The 12811-nt window shown below is 43.2% G+C and overlaps 1 protein-coding gene across 7 annotated transcripts in view; it reads right to left on the reverse strand.

Moving 5' to 3' along the window:
- Positions 1-4382: 4382 nt before the first annotated feature.
- iqsec2b (IQ motif and Sec7 domain ArfGEF 2b) overlaps positions 4383-12811 on the reverse strand; it is a 60376-nt gene continuing 51947 nt past the window's right edge. For 5 of the 7 annotated variants that reach the window (XM_019865090.1, XM_019865089.1, XM_019865095.1 and 2 more), the window contains 5 exons: positions 12359-12458; positions 12115-12276; positions 11058-11252; positions 10107-10156; positions 4383-6775 (listed from right to left, as the gene is read on the reverse strand). In XM_019865090.1, the coding sequence (XP_019720649.1) occupies positions 5591-6775; positions 10107-10156; positions 11058-11252; positions 12115-12276; positions 12359-12458 (1692 nt within the window). In that variant the 3' untranslated portion in view covers positions 4383-5590. Of the gene's footprint in view, positions 6776-7674; positions 7827-10106; positions 10157-11057; positions 11253-12114; positions 12277-12358; positions 12459-12811 lie in introns of those variants that run through there. The other 2 variants (XM_019865094.1, XM_019865096.1) reach the window with 2 other exon arrangements.

Consider the following 12811-nt stretch of genomic DNA (forward strand, 5'->3'; position numbering starts at 1 on the left):
GGGACTTCACTGCCCACGTGGGCAATGACAGTGAGACCTGGAATGGCGTGGTTGGGAGGAACAGCCCTCCCGATCAGAATTCGAGTGGTGTTTTGTTTTTGGACTTCTGTGCTTGTCACGGATTGTCCATAATGAACACCAAGTTCAAACATACGGGTGTCCGTTTGCATTTATCTGAAAAGAACTGTTTGTTGTCATAGGTTTACTTATAATTTTTATGTGCAATTCATTCTCACATAATGTAACAGCCTGACAATATTTTTCGTGGCGACAGAGCAATTGGGACGGTTTCCATTCAGTATTTCTGCATTATACTGCCCCCAGGTGGCCAAGGCGTGTACACCAGAACGAGCAGCACAATGTCCATTGAATCAAATAAAAAAAATGTGGATATTAAAAAAATATATGTTTAATTTCGGGCTGCCACGTTGTCCAGTGGTTAGCGCGTCAACCTCATACTGCAGATGTCGTGGGTTAGATCCGGCTCCGACCTCCCTGTGTGGAGTTTGCATGTTCTCCCCGGGACTGCGTGGGTTTTCTCCGGGCCCACCGGTTTCCTCCCACATTCCAAAAACCTGCATGGCAGGCTGATTGAACACTCTAATTTGTCCCTAGGTGTGAGTGTGAGCGTGGATGGTTGTTTGTCTGTGTGCCCTGTGATTGGCTGGCAACCGGTTCAGCGTGTCCCCCGCCTACTGCCCGAAGACGGCTGGGATAGGCTCCAGCACCCGCCGCGACCCTTGTGACGATAAAGTGGTTCGGAAAATGAATGAACATATTTAATTTCTATTTAATTATGCCACTACAGTATATTTTTGTAAAGCATAATATACTGCTATTTTTCCTCTTGAAAAAAAAGCACATCCCCCAAAAAATTGTTTTTGGGGCAGGTACTGGAACGGATTAATGACATTTCTACAACGATACTTATTTGCTAGGATCATTATGGATGATCAGTAGTTTCATTCCTTTTTCATTAAAACCTTGTAAAATGACAGCAACCCCGGGTATTGCAATATGAAAATGCCATATCCTTAGTGTCTGTGCAGCGATTAAGAGCAGTGATAATTATGCACACTGTGAAAGCAGAAGTTCACATAAATAAATTAAAAACCCAACAGCCATATCACTGCAAGGACACTTTAATTGATCTGAAGCAATAAATATTCACATATCAAATCTCTATTCTTTCAGTACATTTAATACATTTATAACAGAAAATTTAACTAAATGTTCCAAATTAATCACCATAAGTGCACTGACATAACCGTTAGGCTGTGATGTATTACTCTTCATTCCTTCGCTTGTCTTCAGTCACAAATAAGAAATAAACAAGTAAATATTCCTTTTACACACCACTTGCTGTCTCTGTTTGTCGCTCCTATGTACATGCGTCATGGCACTCACATGCACAAACCACAATACAGATTGGGATCACTTTGTCCCATAAAAAGCCTATAAAGCAGATTATTTACAATCAGATTTATACAGTACAATCTATTTAATAAGTGCAGCTATATCCATGCAAGAAAAGTCAAAAAAGAAAAGGTCTAGCCTCGGCAACAGATACATATTTATCCTTCATCTCACATTCGCGACTTTCTTCAGACATCCTTTGTATGTTTTTGTTTTTTGTGGATTTACATTTCACTCGTCATTCAGTACAGCCGAATTTCAAACCTTGAAATCACTCCTCTGCTCCCCCCACCCCCAATCAGAGAATACACTATATGATTTTCTCTTGATAATTTTTGGCACTGTAGGTAACTGTCAGTACTCACAACTTAAAATATTGCAGGAGTCCACAGAATAACAAAGATTGTTGTTTTACATTCTCAATACTTATTATTATGATGATGATGATTATTATTAGAATACAAAGCCCTCATGGGGATGCCATGGCATCAATTAATGTGTTAAGAGAGTTCTACAAAAGTGGTTGGAAGGGTGAGAGACTAAGATGGTCATTTGTGGCTAAAGACGTCACGTGCAAAACCACAAAAACTTCCTGTAAAAAGCTTGCTTGTTCACACAAAACACCCAACGACAAATCAGGGGCGTGCAGATTGAGGGCTGATAGGGTGGTGGCCCCAGGCATTCACCTGGCGGTGGGTGGGGCATCCACATTGAACCCAACGCCCCCTCGTTGACAAATTACAAAATATTTTGGGGTTATGTATAATGCATCGCACCTTGTTGTAAAGACTCACTTCGCATACCTTCTGATATTGTTATAAAGCAACTGGCCGCCCAGAATTTAAGATCAACGGTTGTTGCGGTGCACTCGCGATCAGGTTCGATCCCCAAGTTGGGTGGGTGCTGCAAGCGAAAAAAAAACACTATTGGTTACATATGTCCACCACAATAGTGAAATGAAATCAAATTTATGGTGGAAAATGAATGTTTACACCTGCCACCAAAGTCCCCCTTCCCCTGTTGACCCTCAAAAAATTAAGGGGGCATTGAAACTGGCCGTTCATCGGAGGCATCTACTGTACTTCACGTGCCCCTGCGACGAATCGCATGATTCTGAAAAGGTGAGCTAAGGTGCTTCACAAAATTACGAAGAAACACCATCTTTTTAATACCTCCACAACCACACACTTTTTTTTTCCAACAATGGGCGCATCATCAAAGTTTTTTTCCCCATCAAACAAAACAAAAAAGTTTTGTCAGTTTGATCAACAATCACTGCAGATGATATTAACGGGCGCAAATGATGGCAATGACTTTAAATCAAAGCGGGTATTTACTTTGAAGCTTTATATCACCCTGTACAAACATCCGCTGATACATTTACAAATTGATCAAATAAACAATATTCATCGTACACATAGCAGATCTAATATTGATAAAACAGCGAGAAGCTTCAGAAACATTCACAATAGATTGTTGATTGTATCATTAATTTCCAAACTCCTTGAGGAATGCATTACAAAGCCGCACGGCTCCAGTCGGCATGTAAAAGATGCTGAAGCGAAACTGGACGTCTGTGGTTAAAAAGTTCAAAGACAAAGCAACATGTTTGAAGTCATTATTCAAAAATGAGATACTGTCAGCAAACGGAATTATTGCAAAGTCAAAGGGCAATTTTTGCTGTTTTGAATGGTGAACGTCTTTGTTTTTATCCTCAAAATAAAAAGGCAAATGGACAGTATGGTTGTCATTTTTCATACATATAAATACCAAGACGTAGGGCCAATCTCCCGTTTGCGTGCAAGTCTTTTTTACACGCTGGAGTTGTGCACCTTCCATTGACAGGCATTCTCCCGTCCAGAGTTCTGACACACCCTCCACGTAACCTGCTAACGTGTGCGCAACCACCAAAGATGCCTGACAGAGGCTGGTTGTGAATAATGGAGCATGGAGTTTTCCTGAGACTTGGGAATGTCATTCAGAAACACTTAAAAAAAATAGAACGCACAGCAAAGATGAAAATACCTTCCGTAGTGGATGTGTCATCGCCAGTCAGATTTGCGCACAAATGTGTCACGTTTTCGATTCTGGATTAAATAAATCCCAAAAAAGTAATTTACTCAGAATACTGTGCTTTTGATTGAACATGTTGGGAGGTCCACCAAGAAAAAAAAAGAATAGATCAGTGGTGCCCAAGCTTCCTTTTGACACAAACCGGTCGAGCCACTTTAGCTTTTTGGACGGCCAACAAAGAAGCAAGTCAAACAAATGATTTACTTTCTAATTCACCATTGCACCTTTATAATGACTGTAATTGTTGTTTGAGAGCCCTGTGCTTTCCATAAACCCCAAGCCGCCAGCCGCATATTTGAAGCGGAAAAGCTATTTTGCAGTTGTCAAACGGCAGCTGGTGCCAATATTTTTCACTCGGCAATATGATATAAAATGTCACCGTTCGGCTCTCGGCGAGCCAGCTTGCGCTGCGAAAGTATGGCTGAATGATTTCCGGAAAAAAATTAATTGCGCTTTTTGTAACAACAATTGCCATTTTGATTCAATTTACTACGCTTCAGGGCAATATTCCCCCCAGTGACATTTACAACTAGGATCGAAACTTGGGCTGTATCATCATTTTTCCGATCCGCTTTATCCTCACAAGGGTTGCGGGCATTCTGGAGCCTATCCCAACTGTCTTCGGGCAGGAGGCGAGGTACACCCTAAACGGGTTGCCAGCCAATCGCAGGGCGAGGCTATATCATACGATGCAAAAATGAAAAGCTATTATACTCTAATGATGTAAGTACACTTAAAAAGGTGGTGTGAGGGAGGCAGTTTTTAAACTGGTTCAGTAAATGAACTACTGCTTGCTGTCATACATAGAGAAATATGTATATAGGTGTATTACTGAATGAAAAAGTTTTTTTTTTAACCTTTGACACTAATTTATTAACCTGTTCATTGTACCGAAATTATTTATTCCTATTTTTCTCATAGACTAAATTGCTTGAAATGGAGACTGAGGGCCCTGCGATATGTCCTAAAATTCAGATCATGGTATAAATTAAATCCCTTCACGGTCACAGTACCTATCATGATATAAACTTAAGTATAAAAATTATAATGGAAGTATCAAGTTACTTAAATTATTATTCTTGTCTCTGATTCTTTTCATTAAAATTTTGCATTTTCATTTAAACATAGGTCTGCTTTTTCTTCGATCTAATGAAAAAAACAAATGAACTCATGATATCAATATAGCCGCTCGCAAAGCTAAAACAAAGGTCATTTTGAGACCAGTCACTGTCAAAATTCAGCACTCTAGATTTCAGAAGGAAGGCCCACATTTTTGGGTTGCTCCTCCCAGTGCGCGTACCTGGTCAGGGCTCCTACAGGTTAAGGTAGGTTAAATTTCAGATTTTTAAATTCCATTAGAAATTAAGTTTAAGACCAGCTAAGCGATGGTCACAATGTCCCATGTTGTCCAAAGTTGTGACAGTACATAAATGACATGTACTGTACCTGTATCTGATATCAGGAGTCCCATCTAAAAATACCTTAACTTTGATTGCACAATGTTACCATGAAAGTAATTTGTTAAAAATCTTGAAGAATGTAAATCATTTTGAAACTATAGACTACAATCACAACATCCTAACTCATCGTATGTTGACATTTTTTGACATTTTGATGTCAGACATTTTAATGCCAATTAAAACCTTGTTTTTAGACTCAGGGATTCCATGCCTTTTAAGACTTTTTAAAGGACAGCACGAGGGTACATAAATGACACATTTGATTGGACGGGAGAAAGCGCACATCCAGGAAGGTGCCTTTTTGCGACTTACGAACAAGGGAGAATATGACCCTAAGTAAGACTTCAAACAGCTTAAAACCGACGCATGACCAACACATAGAAATATGAATCTTTAATTATATGGCTATCGGCTTGTTTGAACATCGTGTGCTTTGTGTTCGTGTGACGCGTGCGTGCTTGCGATTTACATATGCGGGAAACGGAGGTGAAAGTAACAGAGGCGGAGCAAACTGCGTTTTCTCTTGTCAGCCGCGTTGCCGCCATTGCTCTCGGTCCTAGCAGATCTGGCCCTGGCCCTGGCCCTGGCAGCGTCCTCCACCCGATCGTCCGACCTATGACCCCGGGCGGCCCACACCCTGCTCACACTACGGTGCTTATCCGGTTGATAGGCTTGGACTTGGAACTGCCCCCTGTACCTGTCGCTCCGGCACCCGTCACCTGCGGCCCTGGCTGAGGCTGCCCGGGGTGCTGGGGGGGGAGAGGGGAGAGAGGTGTAAGAGGGGTAAGGGGGGACGAAGGGGGGGGTAAAGGGGAGTGTGGTGGGGGAGGGGGGATGGAAGAGAGAGGAGGGTACTGGGGCAGATACTGGCCGGCGGAGGCTGCATGATGCGCGTTGACGGTAGCGGATGGCAGATTGTGGGGCAGGGTGCCGAAGATGAAGTGTGTTTGATGGCCGGAGTGGCTGGCCGGGTGCGGTGTGTGCACGTGGCCGGGGTGGGTTTGGGAGTGTGCGTGGGGGTGCGGATGCGAGTGAGACAAGGTTAGGGGCGGTTTGGTAACAGGGCCTGCGGCGCACCCCCTGATAGAGTGTGTAGGCTGCAAGTGGTACAGGGCAAACTGTGGGTTCGAGGAATGCTGGGAGAGAGGAGAAAGGGGCGGGGGACGTCCCACCACCATGTTGGTGAAGCGACCCGGAAGCCCATGCTGTGAGAGCTGGGAGAGATGGGCCAGCTGTGGGTGCGGGGCATGCGGGGGGCAAAGGGGTGTACGAAAGGGTGGCGGGCCTCTCTGTATAGTATGAGGCGGCGCCCCTTGCAAAGGAGGAGTGACATTTTGGGCGTGGTAGCGATGGTGGTGGTAGTACGGTGGCGGGGGCTGCACGGTAGTCGCGTGGCAATACTGTGCATGCAGCGCCTGGATCTTGGAAGGCCCCCCGTCCAACGACTGGCACAGGGATGAAGGGGAGTGAGGAGGAGGCCCTCCCGTCGTCGGTGGGGGGACAGGCGCGGGGTAGGGTGGCCCCGGTGGAATAAGGGGCCCCGGCGGTTTGGCGCGTTTGCTGCCGAATAGTGAGCCCAGGAAGGAGCCACTGTTGTTGCCGCTCCCCGCAGGGCAGCTCCCCGCTCCCGCTCTCTCGACACTGCTGGGGACGCCCCCGACTCCTGTCCCAGCAGTGGTATGTTGCTGCCCCGGCCCACCCCCCATCCCCGTTCCGGGGCTCAGGATGGGGCGATGAGGCCGGAAGTCTTCTGTTGTGTAGCAGCCCGGGACCACGCCTGGCACCGGGTAGCGCTGGTGAGGCTGCGGACTGCTAATGATGGATCCCTGAAAGGAAAAGAGTGTCATCTTGCTCCAGAAACATGCAGGGAAGCTCGTCCACCTTAGCCTGCACCAGGCCTGTCAAAGTCATTTTTGTCATGGGCCACATTTGGGGTTTCTAACCTCACCATCATGTTGTGAAATACAGTGTACACAGTTGGCCTTGCTGTTGATTGTTACCAGACACAGTGCAACCTCAGTTTCAGGATTAATCCCTTCCAAAACATCAAACTGAAACGGAACTACAACTGGTCTGTACTTCGGCAATGACTGTTTTACGTACCACAAGAGGTAGCCCACGTGCCAACACATGTTGAGAATCACTGCATGACAGCATTCCTCGCATATTCACATTTCTGGGTCTTTTTCACAAACGTATTCTCTGCTATTCCCTGAAAATTAAAGCATGTGGTATAATAACAGCTGCACCAAACCTTCTTTGTGGCCTCATGGTGTCTTATTTAGCAGTCAAACATGAACTATTTTGCACTTGTTTATTGAGTGTGACTGTTAAATCAGCCTCCATGCGACCCCAAAAAATGTGGTGAAACTTTTATGGCGCTGGCTGTTTTTATTTTGAAGGCAGGATGCAGTGGGCAGAAGTTTTCTGAGTCCTGCCAAGCTGACTGGGAGTGTTATTGCTTTGAGTTATTGATAAAAATTCATTTGCATTGTGGAATTCGCATTGCCATCAGCTGCACCCTTTTTATACAGCTTCCAATTTGCGTCAGACGACCGTGCATTAGTCGGGCAAATGGCCGAGTCATGTTTTTTTTTTTTTTTTACAAAACCGAGCAACTGTACCCTGTATTTGCAACATTGGGTTGAAGTCGACGATTTTGCCGGCTTTCCACGTTGCGTCCGCAGTAGTAACATTTACACCGCCAAAAGACGAACTGAAACGGAACTACAACTGGTCTGTACTTCGGCAATGACTGTTTTACGTACCACAAGAGGTAGCCCACGTGCCAACACATGTTGAGAATCACTGCATGACAGCATTCCTCGCATATTCACATTTCTGGGTCTTTTTCACAAACGTATTCTCTGCTATTCCCTGAAAATTAAAGCATGTGGTATAATAACAGCTGCACCAAACCTTCTTTGTGGCCTCATGGTGTCTTATTTAGCAGTCAAACATGAACTATTTTGCACTTGTTTATTGAGTGTGACTGTTAAATCAGCCTCCATGCGACCCCAAAAAATGTGGTGAAACTTTTATGGCGCTGGCTGTTTTTATTTTGAAGGCAGGATGCAGTGGGCAGAAGTTTTCTGAGTCCTGCCAAGCTGACTGGGAGTGTTATTGCTTTGAGTTATTGATAAAAATTCATTTGCATTGTGGAATTCGCATTGCCATCAGCTGCACCCTTTTTATACAGCTTCCAATTTGCGTCAGACGACCGTGCATTAGTCGGGCAAATGGCCGAGTCATGTTTTTTTTTTTTTTTTACAAAACCGAGCAACTGTACCAAAACTGGGACCATATTCCAAATAATATGAAAACCATGGCATGCGGAAAACGAGGTTCCACTGCATATTTTTCAATTTAAGTTTGAACTGATGAAAACAAATCTGTTTAAAGTGAAGAAAAATTGCATTTTCCATCCATAATCTTCTGCCATGAACAAATGACCAAATCCAGTCAGTAATCAACACGAAGTCAAAATGCCAAATTTGATTTAGTGGCTTATATAAAGTGATATGGAAAGCCGGATCTGGCACCCAGGACAGTTTGACACCTGTGTTCTTCACTGTAATATTGTTGCTCTCTTCATGACGGAGTAAAAGTACACCATGAATGCTAAGTGAAACGAAAGGAGATGAAATGAAAGAAGGTCACAGTGACAGTGTTACAAACAGTTACAGTAGAGGTGAGTCATTGTCACAATTATAAGACACCTAAATTTTTGCTGACTCACACTGAGATCATTCCTCGAAATATCTGACACTGCCTGATACAGTATGCCTGGTCATGCAACATTTGTTATGCCACCATTTTCGGGCTACGACGGCCCATTTTCCCCACAAAATGTTAATATTTTGTCTGAAATGTTTCACATCGTACAGCACAGGTATCAAACTCAAGGCTCGGGGGCCAGATCTGGCCCGCCATATCATTTGATGTGCCCCGCGAAGGAAAATCATGCGCGTCGACTTCATGTTCCTTGCTTAAATACAGTACTACAATTGCAAATGGTCTTCCTTCTTAGCAACATTAATATATTGAAAGCATTTTTTGTTACCAATTCCCTGTTTAAAATAAACTGAAAAATAGTTTGAAGAAAATCTTTTCCTGGCTTCTGGCTTCAAAGTTATTTATCCATCAATGCATGGTGTACGTTAATATGAGGTGATCATACATTTGCAGTGTGGCCCTCCGAAAGAAATTGTCACTACGATGTGGCCGGCGACAAAAATGCGCTTGACACCTCTGCCATGCACTGTAGAACAGGATTTACATGTACACACAGCAGCATTTGAAAGGTATGATTTGACATCCAAGTAAAGACAACACATAGGGCGCAGGACAGATACACAGAGTACATGCTGAGACACTTTCTAGCAACCCTCTCAATTACAGGTAAGAGGTCTGTTATCACAGGCCTACATATGAAGACTTTAAATGCAAATGCTGGCAAGCTCCATTTACACAAAAATAGAAACAAAGCCGGCTGCCTAGGATGGCATAGTTTGATGTCGCATTTCCTAACACTACAAAACCAAATAACTCCTTCGTAAAACTGTGAAAATAAGTGCCATTGGCATATTACTGCAGTTACGTATTAACTTGCTGTTCTTCATGGACACCCTCAAACATGTCTGTGTCTGTTGTTTCTCGTTAGCTCATAGCCAACAGAGCTTCGACTGTGCTTGGCAGTGACTGTATATGTCAATTGCATGAAACAGTGAAAGAGAGAGATGATGACGATGTCTTAAAACAACGGTGTAGTAACAAGTCGGTCAGAACTATACCTTGAACTAAAGGTATAGTTCAAGAGACTGTAGTAGTAATTAATGTATGTAACATGTTAATAATTTGTCATTTATGAGGCATAATACTAACTTACAGTAATGTACAAATCGTAGACTTTGGTGTTTTTTACAAAATTATTTTCTCTGAGTTGTCTGCTTTTGCAATGAAATGACATCAAAGACCTTTTCAATCAACATTTTTTTCCCCAAAACTGCCTGTTAAGTGCTTCATAATATTTAAGAATAAAAAATGATGGCTTTTATCTGTAACCAGAATTAAAAAAAAAAAAAAATCACTCAGTTGACAAAAAATGGAGAGGTCTGCTATTGCATTTGAACTCTTCATACAGTCTTTGAGACTTACTTCCATAGTACTGTCCAGAGAACCAACACTGTTCCTTCGACCACGCTTCCCTGCACCCCACCAGGAAGAGTAAAGTTAGCCGAGAGGATGATTTCAAAGTTGTAAGCACATTAAGAAAAAGTATGTTCTGATAGACCTTTTCATAATGTTTGTAAACAATAGATGCCAGGATACGTCCAGATGGCAGAGCACGAATGACTACCACTGACCTGAACTTAAAAAGCCAACTAAAACTTGTGTTTGGCGTAGGTTTGCGCCGCCAGATATACCCCAATAGGTTTCTTTTTTTCTCCCTTTTCCTTCCTAAAAATCCAAATGAATTCAGCGGAACCTGAGGAGGATAAAATGTTGTACAAGGAAGATCACAAGACTATCAACCACTTCTCAAGCGACAGACTAGGAACCAGGCATTTTCCCACAGGAATGAACAAAAACTTTGCTTGACGTGTCTTCGCGTCATTTGGCAAAATATAAAGGCTAGCCTACTGTCAGCTCTATTGCACACAACGAATTTTCCCACCTCCACCCCACCACCCAAACATATCATAAGATCATCTGAAGTTAATAAAAGGCAAATATTACTAAGTTCTCACATTGGGACCAAGGAAAAACATCAAACATTAGTAAGGTTTGGGATCATTGACCGCAAAAGGGGGAAAAATACAGCAGAAGGAATTGCGGTAGAATGAACTAGAGTAACATGAACCAATATGTAGAGAGAGAAATCTTTGAGAGAGCCAGCTCATATCGACCAAACTGTTTTGAATGTCCCCAAGTTCCAAGGATCCGAGAAGAAGGGTTTGATTACTAGCAAGTTTCTGCCACCTGGAAGTATGTATGATGTCATGGTGGAAAGGTCTATAGAACCAGACAATACAATCATAGCTGAAGCCACCCATCCCCAATGCAGCAAGGAATATCGAAGTGTCTTCACAGGGCCCTTTTCCTTACCTGTCTCAGATAAATCCCTGAGAGATGAACTAAGGGCAGTGCGTTTGAGACCTTCGCCAACGGAGCAGTTGTCATCAAAACTTGTCCTTCCCAAAGTACCATTCACAATGTCGCTCTTCACACCAGCTCCACCTCCCACCACACCTCCAGTCAGCAAACTGGGCCTCATGACACCTTTCTGTTTCTCCAACTCCGCTGCAAATATAGGCCCGGGGAGTTAAAATGGGACATATGGTGGATAGTTGACTTTTCGTTTGCTTTGATGCAGATAGTTGTATGCCCAGGCATTCACAGTGTGACATTCAACACGTTGACATCATTTTGTTAGTGGTCATTTCTCGAAATCTGTCTGAGAGTGAGACCGTTCGCAATTTCCACCCCACTCCTATGCCAAAATCGGGGGTGTTAGCACAATAAGCGATAGCAACATTAGCTTCTGATAATGGGTATATACTTTGAATATTCGCGAAGATGTAAAGGTGGGGTGGCGGACTGCTTGTGGTTGGTAATGTTTCTGGTGCGCGCACCACATACACAGATCCTACAAATTAATCTACAAAGTGTAAGAGGGCATTGATTAAACGCTGCCTCCACAAGTGAAAGCACAGTCAAACCTTAACGGATGCTCACATCATGTTGGATTGTTGATGGTGTGGATTTGGTTACAATTGCCAATGGTAGCTTTGAACAAGCATGTCTCATTTGCAGTCTGGAAAGCGAGGAGTGAGCAATTCCTGCTCGTTCCAAAAGTCTCCATTTGCTCCACAACAATTCGCAAAATTCATTGCAGTTCGCATTTTTGAAATACAGTTGCTAAATAGGCAACATTTGGTTAAAACGCTGTAGCTCGACTCCAGTTGTCACGTAACGCAAGCCATACTTGGCATTTATTTACGAAAAACATGAGAGAGTGATTTCAAACAAAGTGTGACGAGTGGATGTTTGTTCAGTGTTTTGATTCTTTATCCTTTTATATGTTTGGATGGAAGGATGTCAGTGGGATAACTTTGCAAGAAGCATGTGATTCAGAACAGTGTCCAGTAGATGGAGCCCTTACATTCGACTCTGTATTTCTCCATCTCCTGCACTTCAGCGACACTCTCCCTGAGGTCACTCACAAAGCGGGTGCGGTCTTGCTGACTCGGGGCCATAAAGACGATGAGAACTTTTCGTTCCCCACCCAAGACTGCGGAGGTCAGGCGGATGCCATGAGGGTAATCTAAAAGCAGACCAACAATAAGAACCCGAGTCATTGAATGACAATGATGATTGAAATGTGTAAAAGGAATCGAGTTTCTTACATGAGTTCTGGAACATGTGCACTTGCATTTCAACCAGAGGGAAAGATTGTCTAAAACTGTACGTCACTGAGGTTTTCTTCTTCTGAAAGATTTTGGTTACCTAATGCAGAACATGAAGACAATTTTCATGAGTGCCTCAAAATAAAATAACTCAATGTCTCAATGTCTGGATCTTCGAAGAATTTTAACAGTGAGGCATTTCCTTGGTTCCCTCCGTTCTTTTGTTCCCCGATTGATTGTACATTGTACACACAGACAAGAGAGAATTTGTTTGATTCACTAACTGCACAATAGAACTGTTTTACACCAGTTTGCTTGCAACAAAAGGAGCAAACAAGTTCACAAAAAGGTCACTACCTAAAATCACATTGACAGTCTCTACGTTGCAAATAGGTGAAGCTTACCCCTCATCAAGTTGTTAAGCGGTGTGTCGAGATACAAAAGACCTGTCTG

The sequence above is a fragment of the Hippocampus comes genome, unplaced genomic scaffold (assembly GCF_001891065.2).
Source record: "Hippocampus comes isolate QL1 unplaced genomic scaffold, H_comes_QL1_v1.1 scaffold124, whole genome shotgun sequence".
Classification (NCBI taxonomy): domain Eukaryota; kingdom Metazoa; phylum Chordata; class Actinopteri; order Syngnathiformes; family Syngnathidae; genus Hippocampus; species Hippocampus comes.